The sequence below is a fragment of the Engraulis encrasicolus genome, chromosome 3, assembly GCF_034702125.1.
Source record: "Engraulis encrasicolus isolate BLACKSEA-1 chromosome 3, IST_EnEncr_1.0, whole genome shotgun sequence".
NCBI lineage: Eukaryota > Metazoa > Chordata > Actinopteri > Clupeiformes > Engraulidae > Engraulis > Engraulis encrasicolus.
Genome location: NC_085859.1, coordinates 22358095 through 22385594, shown reverse-complemented (window position 1 = coordinate 22385594; position 27500 = coordinate 22358095). Strand labels below are relative to the sequence as shown.

At 42.5% G+C, this 27500-nt stretch overlaps 1 protein-coding gene across 1 annotated transcript in view; it reads right to left on the bottom strand.

The window, feature by feature from the left end:
• Positions 1-27500, bottom strand: part of pip5k1bb (phosphatidylinositol-4-phosphate 5-kinase, type I, beta b) — a 53600-nt gene that overhangs the window by 18218 nt on the left and 7882 nt on the right. The window contains exons 2-7 of the mRNA XM_063195010.1: positions 15176-15278; positions 14645-14713; positions 13182-13312; positions 7622-7739; positions 1582-1734; positions 1018-1314 (exon numbers count right to left, since the gene is read on the bottom strand). Coding sequence (XP_063051080.1) covers positions 1018-1314; positions 1582-1734; positions 7622-7739; positions 13182-13312; positions 14645-14713 — 768 coding nt within the window. The 5' untranslated portion in view covers positions 15176-15278. The remainder of the gene's footprint in view (positions 1-1017; positions 1315-1581; positions 1735-7621; positions 7740-13181; positions 13313-14644; positions 14714-15175; positions 15279-27500) is intronic.

Genomic DNA, 27500 nt, shown 5'->3' with positions numbered 1-27500 from the left:
GGCTTAGGGGGTACGCAAGACAAAGAAGGTTGGGAAACACTGTGTTAGATAGATAGCTCTGCTGTGCTTGTGGATCATGGGGCATCAACATTAGTGAAGCTCGCTCCTAACACTTCAGGAGACATGCCGTCAAGTGAGGAGCTGGAGCTGGGTACAGTTCTGGGACCGAAGCCAACTGAACGGAATAAACTGTAACAAATGGACGACACTGACACGTGCGGAAGACACACGACAGGCTTCTGTGTTAGCATGCGTCATCAGCAACATGTGCTTTCGTGAGAAAAAGACGCATCTGCTTCTCACACACCAAATGTTATTTACAGAGCAAGTCCCTGAAAACGGGGGAAGGATTAAAGACGTCTACACAACCTTCTTCACTTCCTTGTTCTACCTGTTTTTCTGGGGCCTTGTTTGCTTCACAACATTTGCCCTTGAGAAAACGCGAATGGAGTCACTTCCTCAAGCTTCTGTTCTTAAATAAACTTATTAAGTGCTTTGGCAAGCATAGAGTTGTGGTGTTAATGTGTAGTTTAGTGTTGGGTTGTGTAATGTCACTTATTCACGGCTGAAGTGAGAGAATCCACCCTTATTTGTGACATTGAAATGTCAGCATGGCTCACTGTAGGCCTATTTTGCAAATTGTGTGTGTGTGTGCATGTGTGCGTGTGTGCGTGTCATTATGTGTGTGCTGTGTGTTGTATACAGTATATACTGTATTTGATTAGTTTGAATTGCTCATCTGGAGTCTGGGGTAAACCTTTGTGTAATGTCTGTTATGTAGAAAAAAAATGACAGGCCCTGCCGTGGCCATCCTGTAGGGCACTCGCCTGCCATGCGGCTGACCAGGGTTCAATTCCCGGCCCGGGTCCTTTGTCGACCCCTTCCTGTTTCTCTCCCCATTCACTTCCTGTCTACCTCTCGTACTGTCCTGTCCATAATAAAGTCTAAAATACCAAAAAATATATTTTTAAAAAATTGACAATACAATACACTTCACACAAAAAAAGAGGCACTCACTCTGCAGTCTCGCTGCAGGGTCTTCATCAGGGCATTGTAGGTCTCGGTCTCAAAGTACAGGCCCTCGTGCATGTCCTGGAAGTCCAGGTCCTTGTAGGTGGGGCAGCCCTTCTCCCGCTCCTTCCTGGAGGCCCGGCGCTTGTACGTGGAGCCCTTCAGGTCGTATTTGTAGTGCATCTTGACGGAGCGCGGCAGCACGTTGTTCATCACCACAAGCCGGATGTTGATGCCGCCCGACTGCACGCAGTACAGGCCGTAGAACTTGGGCAGGAGCGTCCGAGGGTTCTGGTTTAAGTTCTGTTGCAGAACCAGATGGGACAAAACAGAGGGTTTAAGTTCTGTTGCAAACCGATGGGACAACAAACCATATTATTGATGGTGAATTTGTGTCAGAGTTTGTGCAGTCACTTATGATTAGCTATTAACTGTTCTTACTAACACTTTCCTAATTTATCTTTATGTACTTCAGTATTTATTAGTGCTCTCAATTCAACAAACCATATGATTGATGGTGAATTTGTGTCAGGGTTTGCGGGGGTTTGTGGACATTTTGGGATCACTCACCATGTAATAACCAGGAAGTAGTTTCTGCAGGAACTCTGCTTCTTTGTGCTGGACGGTTTTGATGATGAACTCATCGTCGCTGGTCAAGTAGAAGAGCGAGCCACTAGCCCCAGGGTTGGAGAGCTCTATCAGTGGCTCGTTACAGATGGAGTACTGCACCAAACAAAATAAACACACACAGGAAACGGTGGAGTATAACCTCCGGGTTAAAAATCACCACTATCAACTTTCATTCACACTCTCAACATTTAATATATATATATATATTAGGGGCTTTTTATGCCTTAATTGACAGGATAGTATGAGATGCTGACAGGAAGTGAGTGGGAGAGAGAGATGGGGGAGGATTGGGAAATGACCCCATCCGGACTCGAACCGGGGTCCCCATGGGCATGAAAGCCCAAATGTGGGGGGGTTAGCGAACACTCTCAAAATTAAATAGATGATGGGAATGTTTATTGCAATTGGAGGGCACTGAAAAATATCGCTCTTTGACTTTGTAACTTTGTAAAGATAGCTTTTCGATATACTAAATGTCAACCTGTTGGTATGGACAATTCAATCAGTGACCTGTTGCAGACGTAGTACTGAAGTACCAAAACAAAAAGACACACTGGTACAACCTCCAGGTTACGTAAGATCACAACCATCATAAACACCCCGAAAACTAAACAAGTGACAGGAATATTTTCTGTACTTGTAGAGAACTGAAACAAATCCCTCCTTGACCAGTAAAGACTCATTTGGAGTGGTAGCTTTTGCCTACAAAACAACGTCAACCTGGGCGTTATGCTTTTTATGAGGTAGGCGGCGGTCGGGCTTAACCAACACAGGGCCCATTCATATGCACAGGTGCCGCAGCACACCGCCACGCTCCGGGGACCGCTCTGTAATGGCCCAGTAACCTCATGAGCACAAACATGGCCCCACACACAACACACACACACACACACACACAAAACACACACACACACACACACACACACACACACACACACACACACACACACACACACACACACACACACACACACACACACACACACACACACACCCGCCCTTGTGGGGCTCTTCCATTCTTTGTGGGGGCCTTCCATTCATATTTACCCTAACAGTAGCTAAAGAATGCTAAACTATGCCCAAACCAAAACAATCGCTAGCCCTAACCTGTCAGTGAGGAAATGTTTTTACACTTTTACTTTTCTCAGTAACAACAAAACTACCCCAGATTTGGGATTTGGGCCCCACATGGATCGAGGGCCCCAGCATTAGGGTGTGCTCTAATAGCAGTGGGAGAAGAAGTAGGATTGGTGCAGTACACACAGCAGTACACACACACACACACACACACACACACACACACACACACACACACACACACACACACACACACACACACACACACACACACACACACACACACACACACACACACACACACACGGACCCGCACACTGAAAAGTGAGGAGACGGAGGAGGCAAAGAGGGGCATACATCTCTGCCTGAACTTTCCATTGCATTAACATAAACACTCTCACACACTCTCACTCACTCACTCATGCGCAGGCAGGCAGGCGGGCGGGCGGGCGGTGGAGCCACTGTAAATGGCCTGATTGTCTTCAGGATGGACCGCTGTGGCATGTGTGCTTGTGCCGCTGTTCTGGAAGCCCACTGTTGCCTTATGCACACACACACACACACACACACACACACACACTGGTGCACAGATGCATGCAGATGGAGGAATAGGCCTGCATACAACACACACACACACACACACACACACACAAAACACACATACACACAAAACACACACACACACACACACACACACTATATAACTGGCAGGAGCCAGAGAGGAGAGGCCAGCCGGGCCAGGGCTCCAGTACAGGGTGTCGTTCCCCATGTTCACATCCATGACACTGCCTACGTATGGGCCTAATGCTGGGTCTAGTGCTGGGCCCACTCAGCAGGCTGGATCGGGTTTTGCGGGTTTGATGCCACAGCTGAGGAAGGTGGGATGATAATGGTGGCCGTGGAGGTCATGGATGAAGAAAGAGACTGAGAGAGAGAGAGGGAGGATGGGAGGGAGGGAGGGAGGGAGTGAGGGAGGGTGTTGGGAGTGGCTGTGGGGCTGGATTGGGTCTTTGATACATGCAGTGTTTGAGGAAGACGGTATGACGATGCCGATGGTGAGGGCAGACTGACGGAGAGAGAAAGGGAGGTAAGGGAGGGAAGGAGTTGTGGAGGTGGGATGGTGATGGTGGTGGTGACAGACGAAGGGACGGAGTGAAACAGAGGGAAAGAGAGGGAGGGAGGGTGCTGTTGGGAGATGGGAGGGGGGGTTGGAGGTGAGTGGGGTTGTTGTCAGGCTGCCAGGAGGGGCCAGTCTCTCTAGCCAATCGGCCTACGGCTTGCCCGGCCCGAGCGCCCCTGACTAATGGAAGTCAATGGTCACGTTGTGCCTGCAGCACAAACACATGAGCATTTGCATTTGTATTCATTGCTGGCTGTACTGCAGCAGCAGCAGCAGCAGCAGGCCTCTGTGTGTGTGTGTGTGTGTGTGTGTGTGTGTGTGTGTGTGTGTGTGTGTGTGTGTGTGTGTGTGTGCGTGTGCGTCTGAGAGAGAGAGAGCGAGCGGGAGCAAGTGAGCGAGCGAGCGAGAGAGAGAGAGAGTGAGATAGAGAGAGTATGAGGGTGGGAGGCAGAAAAGGTTGTTTGTGTGTATAGGAATGGAGGAGCGAGTGAGAGTCAATGTTTGTGTGTCAGTTTCATCATAATTAGTTTTTCTTGGCAGTCCGCTCACTGCATACTGTGAGCTTGGTCGACAGAAGCTAAAAAGTTGTTTCTCTATAACCGTACGTCTCACTCTGCATAAATGTGAATGAAGGGCAACTGCATGAAAAAGAAAAGCTTTAACATTTCACTGAAATATTTTGAAGGGTGGAACATTAGTTTCAAGACAGCACAAAAATGGTGACTCCTGCGGCAAGTATTCTGGGGTGACTATTTCTTTTGACAAGATGTCGGCATCAGGAATTTAGATAAACTGGTTTTCACCATGACGTAGCGTCTCTTTAAAATTACTCATGGAAAACATGACCCGTGCACGTTTTCATTTTTGTATCATGCAGCTAAAATCCCCTTGTACAACACGTACAGTAACTTAACTTGACACTCCATGCTCTGCACTGTGCGCTCGCTCATCACCAATGATATGCTGTCAAAATATATATATATGTACACTGTGTAACTTTATTACAAAGAGTATCAAACACGCATTTGCTATGATACAATGTCTACTATCTTATCTACAATAAAATTAGATGATCCACACTTCCAAACACACTGCACAAACATCCACAACAGTGTTAGTCTGGCCAAGGTGGCTAGAAGGTTACATCTTCTCAAACTTGTTTTGCAGAGAGCCCCTATTATGCTGTAAGCTTGATGTTACCGAAATGGCAATCACTGAATCTTTTTTTCTGTCACTAAAGACCTACCAACGTTCGTTGTTATGATGTAGTTGAGATTTTCCAGCGATGACTGAATGGGCCAGCAAGCCCATCTGCACTAAGAAGCTACAAGGCAACTTGGCCAGTCTTACAATCGCAGAGCTTTGTAGTTGCCATGGCCAGGCTAAGCACTCAAAGCAGCTCTGTCAAAAAAAACAAAAACAAATAAAAGGCAGAAGTCTGGATGAAACAAAATGCCAGCGCTAAGACTCGAAGACGTGGGAGAGAAGGAATTGTCTCCAACTCTTTAGTTTAGTGCAGTACGGATGAGTGAACAGTGTACAAGAGAAAGTGCAGGATACAAGGAAGAGAGAGTTACGACCGATGGAGAGATGCCAGAGAGAAACAGTCCGCTATACCCCACCTCCGGCAGTAGCGGCAGCCAGGGAAGGAGAGAGGGGGCCCAAAATTGGATCCTCATTACAGTGCTTGTATTGGGTTTGGGGCCCTTTCCCATGTATTTGTCCCGGGCCCAGCCAAAGCTGTCAGCGGCCCTGGCGGCACTCCATTACTCTCTCCCTGGGGTAATTAAAGGGTGATCATGTCACCCCGTGCGCTTCCCAGCGAGATCATTAAAACAATAATAGCGACGCTATTGGGTAATTAGCAGGACGCGGCGCGCTGCCCACACCATAGCCCACACCATGCTCCTTAGTGCATTTGGGTGGTGAGTTGAGGAGGGAACGGCAGACACAGAAGCTGCTGCAGAGCATACTGCAGTACACCCTTCCTCTCTCTCTATTTCTCTGACAGTTTTTCTCTCTCTCTATCACTCACTCACTTTCTTTCTCTCTCTCTCTCACACACACACGCACACATGCACACACACAGAACGGCACCGTTCCTTCGTCTCTTTCTGGTGTGTTTTACACACCCACACACCATGAGTGTGAGGGTCTAAGTGTGTGTGTGTGTCTGCACTTGACCCCTCCTCACTTTCTCCCTCACAGAGGCCTCTTTCTACACAGTACACACACAGTGGCATTCCCCCTTCATCTTAATCACAGTGGCCAACAGAAGCAGGTCACACTTGACAGAGGCACACAGAGGCACACAGAGGCTCGCAGTCTCCTCGCCTGTAGCCTCATTGCCGAGGTCAAAGTGACAGGCGCGACCCAAGTCGAGCAGTTTACACTTTACCCAAGACGCATGCCTCAGCATAGTATGAGGTCCATGTGAAAGCATCTCTTGAGCGCATGACAAGTGTTGTTTTTGTGACTCTTTGAAAGGCGGGGGTCAAGAAAGCCTGAGAGTCGACTCTACAGTCTCCACCCTTACAGTTAGAGTTCTGACAGACTGAAGGATGATGGGCTGGCCGCACCAGGCAGTCACAAGTTTAGTTGGGGGGGTACTCTGGGTCGGCGGTCAAAAGTTTCAGTTACACTTTACTTGACGCCGGCGTCATACGTATGACATAACAGTGTCATAACAGTGTCATAATAGTGTCATGAATGAGTCATAAACATAATGTCAATGTCATAAACGGGGCTGCCATGGCTCAATGGTTAGAGTGCTGGTCTGTAGATCAGAGGGTTGCAGGTTCAAATCCCGCCCTCACCAGCAATTTCATCCATGGCTGACCTAACCCCACATTGCTCCATGGCCTGTAACCAATATGCTGTACCTAAATAACGTTAAAGGGACACTGTGCAGGAAATGGTCAAAAAGGGTACTGCAACTATGCTGCTCATTGAAACTGGGCTGCCTATTGCCAAATTTGATATTTACATGGAAGTAATAAACAAATATTTCCTTGTATGATCCAAGTAGAGTAATTTTCGCAGCTAAAAATGGCTATTTTTGGAAATTCAAAATGGCGGACCATTTCCAGTCATAATGAATACTTAGAATTTGATGCTGGTGGTAAGTATTCATGAAAAAGGTAACGTTAGTGAATGGGCAGCATGAATTCTGGAAATAAACAACTAAAAATCTCACACAGTGTCCCTTTAAGTCGCTTTGGATAAAAAGCGTCAGCTAAGTGTAATGTACTGTACTGTACCGTAAACGTTTTATGGCCATGAAAAGTTGACATAGTTAGGCCTTCTTTGTTATAACCGAATTTCACTTAAAGACAAAGTCATACAAAGTTTATGACGTTGACATAATGTTTATGACACATTTATGACTGCATTATGACACTGTTATGTCATACGTATGACGCCGGCGTCAAGTAAAGTGTTACCAAAGTTTCATACCATAAATCTTTAAATCGGGTTCGAGTCTGACCCGAAATCATTTCATCCTTCCCCATCTCTCTCTCTCACTACTAACCTGTCTCTATCTCACACTGTCGTATCCTAATATACACGTAGGCGTGAAAAGCCCCAAGAGTTTAGTCATAGGAATCTGGACTTTTTTCCGCCTGAAAATGCCTCGTCTCTTCACTACTGAGACATAGGCCTATTACTTCTAATTCATTCTTGTTCTAAAATGATTTCCATCTTGAAAACAAGCCTACTATTAACCTTTAAAAAAAAAAAAAAAAAAATGACATGAAAGAAAGAGAATCTTCACAGTCGTACCAGATAGTCGTCCGGCTTGATGCCGAAAAGCTCCCGGAAGTAGCGGAACGCCATGGGCGCGTAGGTCTTGAAACGGAAGTCGGGGTAGTGGTGGGCTGGGGTGAGGTTGCTTCCCTCCCTGTAAAAGAAGAGAAGCCAGGCATGAGCACACAACACAACAGCACTCTCAGACACGGACAGTAGTTACATACATCATATAGACTGGGGCAAGCTAAGCAAGACACTTTCTGCTACTTCGTGAATATGGGAGCAAAGTCAGTTTCGTCAGTTTCAGATTGATGGCCTATGTACGGTATGATACATCTTGTGCCATGGTTGTTGGTCCTAATAAGAAGTAATAATAATAATAATACTTTAGTTGGTAAGACTTTATAATAATGGATGCAAAAAAACATTATAAAGACTTAATAAATAATTAACTATTGATGAACAAAACATTACCAAATGTTTGTAAATGACTAGTAAATGTTAACAAATGTTTGTAAATGACTAGGAAATGTTATGTTAATATCTTATATTTATGAAACATTTACAAATTGCTCGTAAATGAATAAAATACTCTTTTATAAGTTTATAAGTTTTATAAGTATGTAAAAGCTTGTATATATTATTTATATATTTTATTAAGCATTAATAAAACTTAGTTAATGATAAAAAAAAACATTTGTTAATGTTTCGTTCATCATTAGTAAATTATTTACTAAGTCCTTACTAAGCAGACATTATTATAAAGTGTTACCCTTTCGTTTTATATAGCACCTTTCAAAACAGCCATGGTCGCCTAACAAGGTATCGTGTAGGAATCTGTGCATGTGTGTGCGGCGCGCTTCAGTGTGCGAGTATGTGTGCGTGCATGTAAGTGAATGTGCTTGTGGAACTAGCAGCCATAAGCCTCCAGGAAAAGATGTGTCTTAAGGTGTTGTATAAACATGGTCAGTGAAGGGGCATTCTGGATGTGGAAAGGGGTCGGGTGGGTTCCTAATCTCACTTTATGCTGAGGGATTAGTGCAATCATAGTTCCAAGGACGTGGCTCATCAGGACAAATCTTTGGGATATCTATTGTCCTTGGGTGCATCCCAATATGTGACCTTGCCTCCTCCACTTGCCTCCTCCACTTGCTTCTCGTCATGATGACATCACTGACAACAGCATTATATTTCAATATCTTGCAAAAGCTCAATTGTAAAGTCTTTTTCTCATTTGCAATTGGGATGGTGAATGAAAAACAGTCCCTCAAAAGTTGTTGTGGCGAGGCTGACAGCTGGGAAACTTTATCGTTTTCTCCACGGAGGAGGGGCCAGGAGGCGGGACGAGGAGACAAGCACAAGTGGAGGAGGCAAGGTCACATATTGGGATGCACCCTTGGTAACACTCTATCCAACAAAAAGAGGGGAGTCAACACGGAGGGCGTGCCATTCCTGTCGCCAGCACTTTTGAGCTATGTGACACCCATGTGTGTTTCCAGGCCTGCCAAACCAGTGTTCTGTTGCACGAGGGGGCAATCAGTGTTTCTGTGACAGGCTGCTCGGTTTTGGATTTCGTTTCGACCCAGGGAGAGGGTGGACAAGTTTTCCTTAAGGGGAGTAAAAAAACCTGGACTCGCATTACACACAAAGTGATACAGGTGTAACCTAGCCCTTGGGAGAAAAACACAGCCATAACCTACATTGGAAAAATGTTCCCAGCCCTTCTGAAGCCCTAGCAAGACACTGTTACTGAACTCCTTTAATAAATGACCAATTCACTGGTAAACTAACAGGGTATATAACTCCTGTAAGCTTCCTGAAGATCAAATTGGCAATGTGTGACTGCAAATACATTTTAAATGGGTACAGAGATCATGTTTTTTTTTTGCTGTGTTTGTGTGTGTGTGTGTGTGTGTGTGGGGGGGGGGGTATCAAAGGCATGTGGAAAAGTTGAATTCAATTTTCACTCTTAAGATAAGAGAAGTATTATTGTTAGTTGTTATCTCAAAAGAGAGTAGCCTACTTAACCAAACATGGCACAGATTAGTATTGTTGCCCTATCTCATTCATGTGTTGACAAAGAATTCAAATCAGTACCCACACCTTTACCCCACGTACATTAAACATTCAAGCGAATGGCATAGACATGGTCTGTCAGGTGACCAATTAAGGCTTTTTTTTCAAATAAGTCCAAGATATGGTGGAGCACAAACAGGACAAAAAAAGTAAATCTGTTGGTCACATGTGGCAGGTGCCTACATTCCTCCACAGATTTCATTGGAATAAAGAAATCTCTCAAGGGGAGATTTTGGGAGGTTAAGTCGATTTGATTGGATGTTGCTGTTTTTGCTGTTCGCATTTGTGAGAGACTGCTAGATTTGGTAGGGGGACAATTGTTTCTGAAACATTTCAACAAGTTCATTTGGTTCAACAGGTTCATCAATTACGTTCAACAGGTTCATTAATTAGCTGCATAGGGTGGTTTATTGCACGTCTCACAGTTAGTTACTGATAAGTCACTGATTTGACAGGAAATAAAAAACTCAAGGACAAAACAGTTCCTGCTACTGTAGGTATTTTACAGACAGTAGAAAGACAGTTATGAGAACATGCAGGTGTGTGTCCGTCTTTTGTCACTGTTTTAACTGTCATTTCCTGTCTTTAGCCCTGCTAGGCAGTTCTTGATACGCCTCTAAAAATTCCTGTTGGCAGGCTGTTTTTATTCTGTTTCTTTCTATCTATCTTTCTTTCTTTCCTTTTCCCAGTTATTTTTCTTGTGGAGGTGGGGGGTTGGCTGGGGATGTTATCTGTGTGTGTGTGTTTTTTTTTTTTTGCTTTCTGTGTAATACCCAGAATTTAACAGGATATGTTGTACACTATTTTTGTAAATATTTTGTAAAATATTTCCACCTTCAATAAACATTATTCATTTTAAAAATGCCTTAAAATCTACATGGTCACAAATATGTTATTTCCCCCTCATACCTGGAATGTTTTTTCCCCCTCATACCTGGAATGTTTTTTCAGCCTACAGACCTCAGAAGGATATGGTATCATTATTGGCCTATCATTGATGATATCATTGTTGGCATTGAAAGCATCGGCTCATTTAAGCATTGGCTGACACATGGAGCTGATATTGCCTTGAATAATAATAACAAAATATAATAATAATAATAATAATAATTATAATAATTATTATAATAATTATAATAATAATAATAATAATAATAATAATAATAATAATATATAGGATTTTATAGCGCTTTATACACTCACTTTACACTTCACAGAACATGTAACATAAAAACAAAACACATACTTATTAACATATACAAAGCACTGATTCTTGAGAAAGTGGCTAAAACAGGTTGTAATGTTGACAGAAAAAAACAAAGTGAATTACAAAATTATATGGTATATCCTCGTAGACTAAGGTCTTGGCCTTTTTTTTGTATTTTTTTCAGAAATCAGGTTTTTCTCCGATCATACCTTGTTTTTTGTCAACACCGTCAGACACAATTAAAAGTTATTAAAATTGTATTGATTTGGTTGCATATGTATCTGGAGTTTTTAAGTGATTATGTGTATTTTTTGGTTCACACATATGCCTTTAAATGTTGAAAATTCACTTTTGTTCTATTTTAATACTGTTTCATGTGTTCTAATTTTAAAATATGTACCGTCATACGATGCTTACTTAACGCCTAAATAGAACAAACAATTTTTTGTAATTTCACAAATATTCGTGTAGGCTTAAATTGGCTATTACTTTGATATTTCAACAACTCCTAAGGAAAATGTTGTAAGCACATTCCTTTAAAATGTCCAAAACTCCTTCTTACGGTGGTGACTTAAGAACTGACGGTGGTGACAGTAATCTGAGAGTGGTGAAAGTGGCCTAATTAGTACCTGCATTTAGCAAAATAAATAGCCCTCTCAAGTCAATGGCATCTTGCATAAACACTTTATTTTTGTGTGTGCACAGTATGAGCATGTGTTTTTACTTCATCAGTTAGATTATCTAGGAAGTAAGTCACTGGTTGTTGAACATGTGGTAAAAACAGCTTTTAAGTTGTTCAAATCCAAAATATAGAGGTGTATTATCATAGATGTAGGTCTTGTCTGTGCAGTGAATGCATTGGCCAAGCTCCCCATGTTTAACATTTTTCATAAAATGGGCTCTTTCTTGTTTTGTCAACAGCGGCAGACAGAATTAGAAGTAAAAACACATGTTTACTGTATTAAAGTGAATTACTCTTTAACAATTCAACATAACTGTAGATACTTATTGTATGCATATTCTTAAAACATGTCAAAAACACGTAAAACATGTGTTTTTTGGTGAACTCCATCAGATGTCACCACCGTCAGGTTTTCTGACAAAAAAACTCCAAATGAACCTCAGTGGTGGCTAGAGTATCATTTTGGATCACAATTATTACTAACATGCCTAGTAATGTTTCATTAACCAGCACAATTTAGTAAAATATGGAACAACATGATGAGCAGAACAAAATCTGACGGTGGTGACATCTGACGGTGTGAGACAAAAAACACTCTTTTAAATATTATGCATTGTTTGTTCACATTAGCCATTTCATTTTCGCTCTGTTTCTTGGGTGCTTCATACCTTTTCTGAAAAAATATATATTTATTAACATTAATGTAATACAATACTATTAAAACCCCCGACGGTGTTGACAGTTTATGGTTGGGACAGCACCAGTGTCCAAACAAATTAACAAATTGAGGACAAAATAATAAACTTACAGGAGCTTCAGTGATGGTGAAGTAGGCAGTAGAGCTAAAGGTAGCTAAAGGGGTCCTCAGTAATGAAAATTACCTTGTGCATACCTGATTTTATTGTCTTTTAGAAAAAATCTGACGGTGGTGACCAATATGCTGGACACATTTTGAGCAATCAGTAAATAATAGTAAATATTGTTTTACATCCACTATGTGCACATCTGTAGAACCACTTTAATATGGTCTTCCACATCATGATGATATTGTTCAATTCTGTTAGTGATTTTTGTATTTTAAGTCAATTGAAATGATGATGCCAGTCCTTGGGACAGGCGTTTTTACACGGTGTGGACAGGTTTATAGCCATGAAAAGTAATAAATTTACACTTAAATATTTCAAACAACTGTGTATTCGTGTGACAGACCCCTTGGCCATTACCTGGGTTCATTTTGTTTGTGAAAATTTAGTTGATTTTCAACAGAATTAATATTTTACTGCAGGGACATGTTTTTGCCAAACTTTCAAGAATCAGTGAAAGACATACAGAGACTCAACAAAAGAAGACATACAGAGAAAACAGCAGAACAACAAGAGTACACGGCAATGGAATGTTTTATGTCTACAGTGTTGATGTGGCGCTTTACAGTTTGGTGAAGAGGTTAGCACACCCCCTGGGGTGAGTTTCTGAAAAGAGAAGTTGTAAGCCTGTTGGCAACTTTGGTAGTTGCCAATGGGAAAATGCATTGAAAACAACAAAGTAGCTAATGTAGTAAGCAACTTTGGTTTTGAGAAATTCACCCCAGGCCACATTCAATAGGTGTGGCAAGAAGGAATGGCGCTCACCTGGGTAGGAAGACGCTCTCCACCACGTAGAAGTCCTGCATGAGGACATCTCTGTCGGGCTTGGAGGTGAGGTTCCCCACCGTGTAGCCGATGCCCAGCTGGATGGCCCCCTTCAGGGCCGATGAGGTGGTCTGCAATGCAGGGGCAAGGGAAACATAGGGAAATCAGTAGAGTAGAGATGCACCGATACCACTTTTTTGAAAACCGATACAAGTACTAGTACATTAATGTGTGTACTTGCCGATACCGAGTACTGATACCGATACCTTTTACCAGCAAAATACAATGAAAATAAATGCATGGCCTTGTTTTTTTCCACCTGTGATATTTCTATTGTCCATTTCCATGTAGATTTAAATGTTAGTAAATGTATGAGGTGGCACTTTTTTCCATTCTGCTTTCAAGTCCACAGAACGTGACAAGATTTTGCATTGTTTTGTGTAATAGCAGTATCGTTCCTGGTATCGGCAAGTGCTTGACAAGTATGAGTACGAGTATAATGAGCAGTATCGGGAGTTGTATCGGTATCGGTACTCTACAGTAGAGTCCAATTTCAGACATCTCTCTTCACTCTTCTCCCTTCACCTGTCTTTGTCAAACAAAAACAATCCCTCTGACTCTCTGTCTTTCTACTTTATTTTCTGTATGACTGTCTTGCCACAGTCGAGAAGTTGACACCTACTCCCATTCGATTTCTGTCCTCTCTCTTTTTTACTCCCTCCATCTCTATGTATCAGTGAACACCACTACACCAGTCTGTGAGTTGACATTAAAAATGTTTAAGGTCGGTTTTTTTTTTAGAGTGCACATAACCAGCCATTCTGAAGCAAGCTAAGGCACTGGAGAGCAGAGCCAAACATCAACATTTTGATTGGGGAACACACTAATTGCGTTCCACACAACTGAGAAAATAGGCTGAAATTACAAAATACCTCACTTATCCTTTAATCCTTCAATGCTGTATTCAAATCACAATACAGTCAATATGATTGTCTTCTTACTTGTGTCTAAAAATAGTCAGGGTGTTCTTATTCTGAATGTACAAAACAATGATTAACTACATAATTGCTCAAGTCTTTGCTTACAAAACAAGTGCATAAATAGAAATCTATCAATGCCCTCATTCACACGAGCAGCAACGGTAAACAGGCTTTTTTCCCACCCATGCCAAACCCTGCGACCTCTAAAGATAAGCTTCAAATGACTTCATATTTGACCTTGAAAATAACTTTCTTTCTAATACCCCTGGATCCTGTGTCATCCTGGACACACCATTTCAGAAAGCAGCCGTGGCCAACCGGTAGGGTACTCGTCTGCCATGTGGCTGACCCAGGTTCAATTCCCTGCCCGGGTCATTCGCCGACCCCTCCCCGTCTCTCTCCTCATTCGCTTCCTGTCCAACTCTCAAACTGTCCTGTCAATAAAGTCGTAAAAGACCAAAAAAGAAAGCATTTAAGTGTTACCTTTTTGTACGTTTTCTCTGCATTGGCATTGCGTGAGCCTCCAACTCCATTCCCAGTGGACGACGACATCTTTGAAGGACACAAAGCATCAGAAAGTAAGCCACAAATTAGTTTTAATTAACTGAAATTATATGAAGACGTGATATTCTTTCAAGTATTTCTTCAGACACAAAGTGACGATATCATATCAAGTGATCCCATTAACCTTTGTGCACAAATCAGATCAAGGTCAAAGGTCAAAATTGTTCCTTTTTGGTGGAAACCGTCAAACATGACCCGATTTATGTAAAGCGGGCATTTGACACTGGACTGTTAAACAGGCGTTGGTTGTGCCCAGTATTACGAACTGTAGCCTCTTTGTGCTGATCACTCTCTGCTGAAAAGACTCGACTACATAATAACAACATTGCTACGATGACAATTATGAACGTTTTAAGTAACAGCAGAGATAACAGATCAACAGCTGATCGTTACAATTTTGGTGAAAATTAGGTTGTAAACAGAGAGGCTATGCCCAAAGAGGTCACCCACCTTGCTTTGGCCAAGAGTGGTGGCGCTCTCCTTCCCTTAAGGCCACTGCATGTCTCACTGCTGTGCTGCCATCAACAAGGCAGCGATAGGTCCAAAGTCCCAACTGGAAGAAACGGTTTGTACACGTTAGTCTTGAATACACATATTGTCCAGCCAGGTCTTACTTCTTATCATCATCACAACATCATAAAATAGCCAATTTCTAATCAGTGACATTTAGAAATTGGATAATTTTTGGGGGGGGCGCTGTGGCGCAGCACGCTAAACTCCCCGCATTTGGGCTTGCATGCCCATAGGGACCCCGGTTCGAGTCCGGCCGGGGTCATTTCCCAGCCCTACCCCATATCTCTCTCCAGCTCATTTTTCCTGTCTCCTCTCACACTATCCTGCCATAATACACAGGCCCCAAAAGCCCCCAAAACATATATGTGTGTGTGTGTGTGTGTGTGTGTGTGTGTGTGTGTGTGTGTGTGTGTGTGTGTGTGTGTGTATATATATATATATATATATATATAAAAAGACATTGGATATTTCTGTTACTAATGTCCAGACTGGACAAAAGGAAGAACAGAAAGTGGGACCAGATAAGACTTTTCAAAGCATGAGTATTTAGAATAAAAGGAAAGTCATAGATTCAATCTTAATTGGGAATTCAAAAACCTAATGTTGAACCCCAATGAGCCGTAGGGTGTGGGTGGGCAATATGAAACATCATTACTGCAGCAAGACAGGATAATGATCAAACAATTACAATAACAAGACGTTTTCAGTGTCCTCAGTTCAGTCAATGCCCTCGATTTGACTGGGAGATAAAAGAGTTTATAGACTTAACCTCAATAATCCTCAAAGTTTCTCTGTAAAAATGTGTGTGTGTGTGTGTGTGTGCGTGCGCGCCTGCCGGCGTGCGTGTGTGCATGCGTGCGTGCGTGCGCAGGTGTATGCTCACTCTCCCCCCCGCTTCCCTCCCCTGTCTCCTATTCATGAACAACTTTCCAAAGTGGCCCCATCAAAACCACAAATCACCACCGGCAGCCATAACAAGCCTCTCACAAGCAGTCAGACAAGTCATAACAACACAGAGGGCCCCTCAGCAGAGCTACTGATGGAGTGAGAGACAGAGAGACACAGGGAGACATGGAGACAAGATATTGCCAACATTAGTACTTGGGACATGATAAGCAAAAACACCTAACAAAAATGACACAGATAGGGAGAGAGAGAGAGAGAGAGAGAGAGAGAGAGAGAGAGAGACAGAGAGAGAGAGAGAGAGAGAGAGAGAGAGAGAGAGAGAGAGAGAGAGAGAGAGAGACAGAGACAGAGACAGAGACAGAGAAAAGTAACAGCAGTCACGTTGAACAAATTGTTGTAGAATCTCATAAAAGTAAGCAGGGTATGCAGGCCCATCCCTCCATGTGCATGCATCTGTGCACCAGTGTGTGTGTGTGTGTGTGTGTGTGTGTGTGTGTGTGTGTGTGTGTGTGTGTGTGTGTGTGTGTGTGTGTGTGTGTGTGTGTGTGTGTGTGTGTGTGTGTGTAAGGCAACAGTGGGCTTCCAGAACAGTGGCACAAGCACACATGCCACAGCGGTCCATCCTGAAGACAATCAGGCCATTTACAGTGGCTCCACCGCCCGCCCGCCCGCCTGCGCATGAGTGAGTGAGTGAGAGTGTGTGAGAGTGTTTATGTTAATGCAATGGAAAGTTCAGGCAGAGATGTATGCCCCTCTTTGCCTCCTCTGTCTCCTCACTTTTCAGTGTGCGGGTCCGTGTGTGTGTGTGTGTGTGTGTGTGTGTGTGTGTGTGTGTGTGTGTGTGTGTGTGTGTGTGTGTGTGTGTGTGTGTGTGTGTGTGTGTGTGTGTGTACTGCTGCGTGTAGGCTACTGCACCAATCCTACTTCGTGAGGCCACTGCTATTGGAGCACACCCTAATGCTGGGGCCCTCGCTCCATGTGGGGCCCAAATCCCAATCCCAAAACCCCACATGTTTTGACCCCTTTTTCTGGGGTAGTTTTGTTGTTACTGAGAAAAGTGAAAGTGTAAAAACATTTCCTCACTGACAGGTTAGGGCTAGCGATTGTTTTGGTTTGGGCACAGTTTAGCATTCTTTAGCTACTGTTAGGGTAAATATGAATGGAAGGCCCCCACAAAGATAGGAAGGGCCCAACGAGGGCCCCACAAAGTTATAAAGGTTGTGCTGTGTGTGTGTGTGTGTGTGTGTGTGTGTGTGTGTGTGTGTGTGTGTGTGTGTGTGTGTGTGTGTGTGTGCGTGTGTGTGTGTGTGTGTGTGTGTGTGTGTGTGTAAACTCTGATAGGAAGGTTACAGAAAAGAAGCACAAACATACACTGCATGCTGTGCAGAGAGACAAGCGAAGTAATAACTGCGCAGTGCACTGCAGCAAGAGACGGCAGATGATGAAGTGAAAGAGACACAGATAAGAGGCGAAGGGGGTGGTGAAGAAATAAAAGCGGGAGTGGAAAAGAGAGGGAGAGGGAGAGGGAGGCTGGATGTTAATGGCCAGCTGCTGGTGCTGCATCAACTCCAACACCTGCATGTCAATAGGCTGGCCACCCTGGCATTACATAACTCTGCCCTGGTCAGCAGCTCCTATCGCTAGGGCTGGGCGATATAGAAAAAAAATTATATCACGATATGGATTGCTTTATATCACAATAACTATATACAGTGAGTCCAATATGTATTTGATCCCTTGCTGATTTTGCCGGTTTGCCCACTAATAAAGACATGATCAGTCTATAAATTTATGATAATATGTATTCAAACATGGAGAGACAGAATATCAAAAAGAAATTCCAGAAAATAACTTAAAGGGGTATGCCACTATTTTGGGGCATAATACAGTTAAAATCGTTGGCTGAGGTTTATAAAGGTGGTAAAGTGTCTTATTTTTCATGTAAGCCGTTGTCTTGCTTTAAGACAGGTTAAAAGAGGGAATATGTCGCTAAGCTAGTGAAAGTCAATGTATCCGTGTAGCATGCTACAATGCTACACGGATACATTGACTTTCACTAGCTTAGCGACATATTCCCTCTTTTAACTTGTCTTAAAGCAAGACAACGCTTAACATGAAAAATAAGACACTTTACCACCTTTATAAACCCCAGCCAACGACTTTAACTGTATTAAGCCCCAAAATAGTGGCATACCCCTTTAAATTAATATATTTTAATTTATTTGTATTTAATTTAGGCAAATAAGTATTGGACCCCTCTAGCTAAAGAAGATAAAGTGCTTTGTGGCAAAGCCCTAGTTGTCTAGCACTGAGGTCAGATGCTTCTTTTAGTTGATGACAATGTTTGTCCATATAGTAGAAAATATTTTTGCCCATTTTTCTTTGCACATTATCTCTAAAACATGAATAGTTTGTGGCTGTAGCTTGGCAAATGGGAGGTTCAGTTCTCTCCATAGAATTACTATAGGGTTAATATTTGGAGACTGCCTAGGCCACTTCACGACTTTAATATGCTTCTTATTGAGCCACTCCTTCGTTACTTTGACTGTATGTTGTGTATTATTGTCATGTTGGGAGATCCAAAAATGGCCCACCCTTCAGTGTAGTGGTGGAGGGAAGGACGTTTGCACTCAGGCTTACACATTACATGTCTCCCTCCATCCATTCGTTGACGATGTGAAGTTGTCCTGTGCCTTGGCCAGACAAACACCCTCAAACCATAATGATACCACTTTCATGCATGATGGTGAGGAGGGTGCTCTTGGGATCATAGACAGCAGTACTCTTTCTCAAAACACATTGAATTGTGATAATGCCAAACAGCTTGATTTTGGTTTCATCTGACTACAGCACCTCCTTATCATATCCTAAACCAGTCTGATGTCCGTTGGCAAACCTCAAGTGGGACTGCACAGGTTCCTTCTGATGTGGAGGTACCATGTGTGCACTACAGGATTTTAAACCTTTGTGGCATTAAGTGCTACCAGTAGTTTTCTCAGTGAATTTGGTCCCAGTAGCTTTGGTATCATTGCCTAGTTCATCCCGTACAGCTCTAGGGTGATTTCTTTCAGTTCTCATGATTATCAAATCCCTACAAAAGGTCAAATCTTGTATAGAACCCCAGACAGACTGATGGATAGTCATTTTGTATTCCTCACACTTTGGAAGAAATGCATCAACAGCTGGGTCATTAATACCCAGTCTCTTTCTTGTGGCTTTGCAGCCCATTTAATCTTTGTTCAGGTCTAAAATCGTGTCCCTGATATCATTTGACCACTCTTTGGTCTTTCCCATGCTGGTGAGGTTGGAGTGTGACTGATTAACTCATACTATGATTCTGCTGATTCAATGTGTCTTTTATGCATGTTAGTATGTACAGGTGTCTTTAATTCAGACGACAAGTTGATCTGAAGTGCCCATCTAGTCTGTGGGCCCGAAACTGTAATCAGTTGGCAGGGGATCAAATACTTATTTTGCTCGATGAAATGGAAATAAATTAATATATATTCTCTTCAGTTAATTTCTGGATTTTCTTTTTGATATTCTGTCTCTCCATATTAGAATACATATTATCATAACATTTATTGACTGATCATGTCTTTGTTAGTAGGCAAACCAACAAAATCAGCAAGGGATCAAATACATATTGGACTCACTGTCCAATGTATATCACGATATACCACAATTACATACATTTTCAGTTATTCTCTTTATTTTGCTTTTNATTTTTTCATGTCGCAAAACAACCTTTCTTTGAAATGGATCTTTTTATTGTTATTTTTACAGTTACATGAACTTATAGTGTGTATTGTGACAACATGAAATGTAATTAAATGATATTCAATTGTATACAACTGATAAAATTACTATCATAAACGATATAGGAGAAGGGTCACGATATAGACTTTTATATCACGATAACGATATATATCGTCATATTGCCCAGCCCTACCTATCGCCAAACGATAGACTCAATCGGATGAGCTTATAGCCCGCGATGAATAAGACATGTCTCAGATGGGGAGTCGCAGAGAGACACAACTTTTCAATATTTTAAGTATGTCTATGTCTGTGCGGGAAAGTAAGAAATGTCATTTCATTTCTTTGTATGACCCGTCCATTGTAAAGAAATTGACAATAAAGCCAACTTGACTTGACAACTAAAACATTCCAAGTGTTACAATTTTAGGGATTGTAAATTTGGCGCTGATTTAAAACTCTGTACATCAAGTTCAAGTTCAAGTTCAAGAGCTTATTTGCCATGTCAACAAAGTTGACAGGATTTTTTTGTGGCATTACTCCCTAAAACTCAGTACATTTCCACTGTCTTAGTTTTCAGTAGGTTTTGAAAAAATGAAATCTCCTCAAGCTAATTCAAGGTCTTTTTGGACTGGCTGCAAATTCACTTCATGTTGAGTAGAATTGGGTGGCAATTGAATCTCTTTCCCAACAAGTGACACTTTTTTTGGAATGTAAGATAATTAACATCAAATTGAAAAAAATCTGAAAGGAGGTTTAGAGGGAGGCAACAAATACTGTAGGCCTAAATACTGTAGGACTGCATATGGAGAAGTCACCAGTTCATTTTCCGTCATGCGTAACTATTAATAAGACTCACCCACAAAGTATTTTTTCAATATTCAAATACAACTGCACAAGTAAGCGTGTTTGCCTAGTATCATAGCCTGTACAACTAAGAGAAGGGCACAGGACTACTGCATCTAAATTACTATAAGCTTATGAATAAGCACATTTGTGTACTGCATCCAAACGGCATGATGGTGAAAGTGTGACAAAGCATCCAGACTGCACACGTGTGACAAATAAAAGCTCTACTGTACTCGCCATGCTTATCTCGTATGGGTAGTTCTATCTCCATGTTCCCTTGTTACTATGGGCACAGCTTGGGCAAGCGGCACACAGAGTCACAAAGGCTGATAATGACATGTTTTCAAACAACACAAAACGGGAAGGTGAAATGGGAGGACATGAAATAATGAATTGAAAACCCTTCAAAAGAAAAAAAAATAGAGAAAAACAGTGGGCAATGTCAAAAGACTAAAATAATATAGAGTAACAAAGAAAGTGAAACTGAAACCCATCATTGGAAAAGATAGCCTGATGGAGAGAATAGCACTTGATTTCTTCAGGGTTTTGAGAATTGTGAGATAAGCTCAAAAGCATATCAAGTGATGAAAGTCTTCTCAGAAGAAAAAAAACATGTAATGGTAAAACTGTTGTGCAATGTGGTGTCTCAATGCTTAGGCAAGGCAAGGCAAGTTTATTTATATAGCGCATTTCATACACAGGTGCAACTCAATGTGCTTCACAAAGTTAACAAATGTAAATGAAAGGAAACAGGGAAGAAAGAAGGAAATGAATTAGAGTCAAAAAGCATTTAAAAACATTAAGATAAAACATAAGGTAAAAATAATAATAAAATAAAATAAAATAAAACAAATTAAATAAAAATAATAAGAATAAGTCATTTAAGTTAGGGGAAAGCATCTGAGAACAGCTTTGTCTTGAGTCTAGATTTAAAGCTATTGATAGTGGGTGCATTTTTTATGTCATCTGGAAGCTGGTTCCAAAGCTTTGAAGCATAGAAGCTAAAGGCTGCCTCTCCACACTTTGTTTTGACTTTTGGAATCACCAGCAAATTCTTCTCCGTTGACCTTAGTGACCTAGTTGGTGCATACAGCTGAAACATGTCCAGTAGATATGTGGGTCCCATTCCATTTAGTGATTTAAACACAAGTAGCATAGCCTTAAAATCAATTCTGTAGCTTACTGGGAGCCAATGCAGCGATCTTAAAATTGGAGTAATGTGGTCGAACTTCCTTGTCTTTGTAAGAACCCTTGCAGCTGCATTTTGTACAAGTTGAAGCTGTTTAATGGTTTTATTGGGGAGGCCAGTAAAAAGACTGTTACAGTAATCAACTTTACTAGAAATAAAGGCATGTATTAGCTTCTCCAGATCATGTTTAGACATCAGGCCCCTAAATTTAGAGACGTTTTTTATGTGATAAAATGCAGACTTAGTAATAGCTTTCATGTGACTGTTGAAATTTAGGTCACTGTCAATGAGGACCCCAAGATTTTTAACTGTTTCCCTTGCTTTCAGTCCCTTCGTTTCAAGGATAGTAGCAATCTTTTGTCTCTCCTCTCTTTTCCCAAATATAATTACTTCAGTTTTATCTGTGTTCAGCTGGAGGAAATTGTGAGACATCCATTTGTTAATTTGGTCCATGCAATGATAGAGTGATTCAAGGGGGGTATAGTCATTTGGGGACATAGATAAGTAGAGCTGGGTATCATCCGCATAGCTATGGTAATTTATGGAGTTATTCTCGATAATGTGTCCCAGTGGCAACATATACAGATTGAACAGTAGTGGTCCCCGAATGGAGCCCTGGGGGACCCCACAATCCAGAGACATTGGTGATGAGGTATGTCTTCCAATGGCGACAAAAAAATCTTCTTTGTTGTAGGTACGATTTTAACCAGTTGATCACTATGCCTGTAAAGCCAACCCAGTGTTCCAGTCTATGTAGTAGTATAGAATGATTAACTGTATCGAAAGCCGCACTCAAATCGAGTAGAACCAAGACGGATAATTTGCCAGCATCAGAATTCAATCTTATGTCATTCATAACTTTAATAAGAGCTGTTTCAGTGCTGTGGTAGGCACGGAAACCTGATTGAAACTTATCAAAATAGCTATTAGACATTAGAAAAGCAGTTAATTGGTTAAAAACAATTTTCTCTATTATTTTACCCATGAATGGTAGATTGGATATGGGCCTATAGTTGTTTAGTACCAGTGCATCCAGGTTGTTCTTTTTCAGTAAGGGTTTCACAACTGCTTCTTTCAGACAGCCTGGGAATATGCCTGTTTGTAGTGAGGTGTTGATGATCTGAAGTACATCTGATGATATTAGATTTAAGATGGATTTGAAGAAGGCTGTTGGTAAAATATCTAAGTCAGATGTAGAGGAGCTAAGACTTTGTACCGTTCTATTAAGAATGTCCACATCAACTAAATGAAAAAAGATTAATGGGAACTTACTGAAGTGGCACCATGATAAGATGGGTTAACATGCGTCACAAAGTGTGGCGTCACAGACGGGACGACTCACACATTATGCATTATCACCAGTCATGACGGAAATACGGCAAAGGATAGCTATAAGCATATTTCCTCAAATAAACAGTACGACTGGCTTTATTTACCTACATACAGCACGACTCATCTCTCACTTGACTGTTCTGCTGTATCTCCTATGCCACAGTAAGGGTCTTCTGTTGTGTCTACAGTTCTGTGCCGAGCAGAGGAGTACTGCTGCCCTTGGCCATGTGTAATAAACCTCACGATGTTCCCAACATTTCACACACACAGACAGACAGACAGACAGACAGACTGCACACCTGGTCCCTCCAGCTGAAGCTCCAGTCCAGTCATTTTATTAAAAAAGAAAAAGTCCTGACCTAGGCGGCACTGAATACCTTCCAGAACAATCCATGGGAGGCTCGCTCTGAAAAGAGCTGTTGTTTGGGCTTTTCAAAACTCAATGCGGTTCTCCACAATGAAATGTTACTGTGCCTACAGTTTGCCTCACACCAACCCCCCCTTTTGACAGAAGTCACTGCAGACTGGGGGGGGGGGGAGAGAAAAATGTGCAAAATAAATTACACAACAATCTATCCAAGAGAATTTCAGTGCCGAGTCTGTGGCCTACCACTTGATCATGTTGTCAGTGTATCATTTTTCAAGCGCCGCGGCGTCGTGAAAATAATTTCCAAGTGGTGAAAAAGAAGCTTGTCAAATCTGTCTAAAACAGCAGTCTATGCCGTGCTGTGACTGACAGACCAAGAAGATCCGCCACATGGCTCTCAGAGCTGCCACATTTCTCCGGACAAGTCATCCACACTTGAATTTTTCCTGCGCCACTAAGCCATGTGGTGTGGCAGAGACTGATCCGTTAGGGCTGACTGGTCTGTGTGCTCAGCACAAACATGGTCCCAAGTACTGACACCAGGAAGAAGATGTTTTTCTTGTAGTGAAGATGGCCAAAGGCAGGGATGGTGGTACACTCTTAAATCTGAACTGAATGCTGAATGTGATGAAGTTTGCGTATGACTTCATCGTCCATCCCATGGAAAGAATCATGTCAGGGTGAAACAAACAGTTGACACCAAGACAAATATTTTAGTATTATAATTTTAATATAATAGGACTGGGCAATAGATACAGAAAAGCATCAGGTGAGAGAAATGGGGAAGGTTTTGAGAGTGACCCGGGCCACATTGAAACCTGGGTCAGTTTGGGCAAAGTTGTCCATACATGGATGGTCATGCGTACCATATGCTGCGCCACAGCACCTCCATGTTTTCCTAGTGCTGAACATGGACAAAGTTGGAGGTGGTGGCACAACTGAAGAATGCTGAATGTGATGAAGTCTGCCGTGCGTATGACTTCACATCACATAGAAAGAAATCATGTCCACTACATGCCATTGAGATGCCTGAATGGAAACGGCTCACTCCATCAGAAACCGGATAACCTTCCAGGCTGTTCCAATTATTGACAGTATTCATAGTTGTGCTTAACCTGCAGTGCCACAACTTTCAGTCTGTCTGTCTCTGTCATAATAATATGCCAGAATAAATGCATACGTGTATATATTACTATGTACATTTTCAATCACAAAGCACATGCTGCAGTGAATGCTGTCTTTTCTGTGTAGGCTAATCGTACAAATCTCTATAGATGGGTGGAGTGGGCATTCATGTGAAAGTCTTGAGACATGCTTCCATTAAAGTAAATAGGTACTATGGTGGTCTTTTTGGGGGAGTGGGTGGTGGGGGGATTCTGAAGCTGAGATGATTGCATAATCACAAGCCTTTTGAAGCCACTTGCAGTCTTTGATGAGACAATATACTGAGAGTTTATAGTATGCAGACCAAAACACAGACACTGCCCTGCAGCTGAACCATATACTGTCCGTATTGTCACAGACATAAACAGGTTTTTCATAAGCCGCCACTGACTGAGGGGCCGACTCAGGTCTTAACAGGAAATTGGAGGTCTGTTGTGTCTTCGAAGCACAGGAACTGTACCTGCACTGGCTGTGGCATTTCAGATTCACGGTACGCATGTATGTGTGTGTGTGTGTGTGTGTGTGTGTGTGTGTGTGTGTGTGTGTGTGTGTGTGTGTGTGTGTGTGTGTGTGTGTGTGTGTGTGCATGTGGGCACATGAATACCCTTTTCAAATGGCAAAGGGTGTGTTGGGGTGTCTAGTGTGCATGTGCACTAAGCATTATGTTGAAGGCAAATTGTCTGTGTGCATCTGCATTGGGCAGTCGTTTTGCATGTGTGTGTGTGTGTGTGTGTGTGCGCGCGCGCGCGCGCGCATGTGTGTGTGTGTGTGTGTGTGTGTGTGTGTGTGTGTGTGTGTGTGCGTGTGTGTATGCCCATGTGGGTGCGTGCAGATGGCCTGTGTATAGCAAGGAGCCCTTTTCCGGCTACACATCATCACTTCAACCTTTTCAGTTTGAGTTCATTGATTTCCTTTTGTGTGTGTGGTTAATGTTGTCCTTTTTGAATGAAAGCCAGGATGCAAATGGTTACCACAACAATATGGAGCCATACGCACACGCACTTATCTAGATACACACAGAGACTCAGGACTCAGTCAAGGTCAAGAGCCAGCTCTGTTTTTCTGGCAGTCACGGAAAGAAAGGAAAAGCAAAAAAAAGGAGAGGAGAGGATTATATTTCGGGACCCCCGGCTTACAGAGCGCACGCTCTTTGTTCTTGGCTGGCGGTTGTCGCTTCACTCCACTAATTGGGTACAGTCAGTGTCACAGATTACATAATTGGCTTAGCCTCATGCCTGAACTTTTGGGAAGCGAAAATATGTACCAGAACTTGGTGTTATGAAACCAAATTCTGGGCAGGAGATGGGGGCAGGAAAAATAACAGTTGTGGCTGGGGAATCTGAAAAGCCAGGCCATGCACGACACCACTAACAATGGAGGATGAAGAACATTCGAATGTGGTACAAAACATGAGATTATTGATCACTCGAACCACTTGATGATAACATGATATTTCAAATGTCCTATAGCCATGTGCACAATTATAAGAAACAGAATCATGAAACTCATAAGCAAACACATTGTAAACACAGTACATTGTATGGTGCCAATTCAACACTTGCAAAGTAGGATCATCTAGAAGTTAATGTCTAGAGTTAAATTTGACTCTCTAGGTGTGGAATTTACACTGCAAAAAAGGTACACTGTGAAGCAAATCTGAAGACGAAGATGGAAGAAAAAATCAGGTAAACAACAAGTCCTAGTGAAAGAGGCGCTGTGCCAGAACATGTCAGCTATTCAGGGAGTGCTGTTCCCTGCTGCCTGGGAGCTGGGGCTGAGAGCTGGGGCTGAGGCTGGGAGCTGGAGCTGGGGCTGGGAGCTGGGAGCTGGGGCTGGGAGCTGGGGCTGGGAGCTGGGGCTGGGAGCTGGGAGCTGGGGCTGGGAGCTGGGGCTGGGAGCTGGGAGCTGGGGCTGAGAGCTGGGGCAGGGGCTGTGGGCCTGGGACCAGAGTGGAGCAGAACAGAACAGGCAGAGCCAAAGTGTGCCCACAGAGTCACATGGGACAACTGGAAGCTGCTGCCAGACGGAGAGATAAGACCAACGACAAGACGTCAAGAAAGGACAAGAGAGGACAAGAGGCGGGGGGGGTGTTGTTGCAGAGTAGACAGAGAGGGTTGCGGATAGAAAGTCAAAATTTCACCCTCCACTGCAACACTGCTCAACTACACTCCCACTGCACAGGCAGCAGTGATATGCCTTTTTTTGTCAGCCATGTCCTCTACAGCTTGTTGAATTTCAGAGCTTTGAAGAAATGCTCCAGCTATGTGCAAAGTAATGTGATTTTTTTAAAAATCCACGAGACAACCTTTTTTATTGCCAATTCACTATGAACATTCGAATTCTCTTATTCATGTTCTGACCATACTATACGATTCGATTCAATTGTTTGCGATAGGATCAATGCATCGATACTGATTATTATTTGCACCCCTAATTACCGTACTCTCTCTCACCAACCAACCTATTGCGGCTAAGAATTTAGCCATTTGTTCAATCACCTACGTACTGAAATTTAGAAGTAACACCACTACTACTTCATGTCCAAACAGCTTGAAATTAACCAAGTCTGTTGGGTTCCCACTTCCAAGGGCATGACTGAAACCAATAATGACTTCAGTTCATATGCGAGAGACGTCTCACAATGAAAGCTGACACACACCAAACCTCGAGTTGAGAGTCGAAGTGAGGAGAAATGG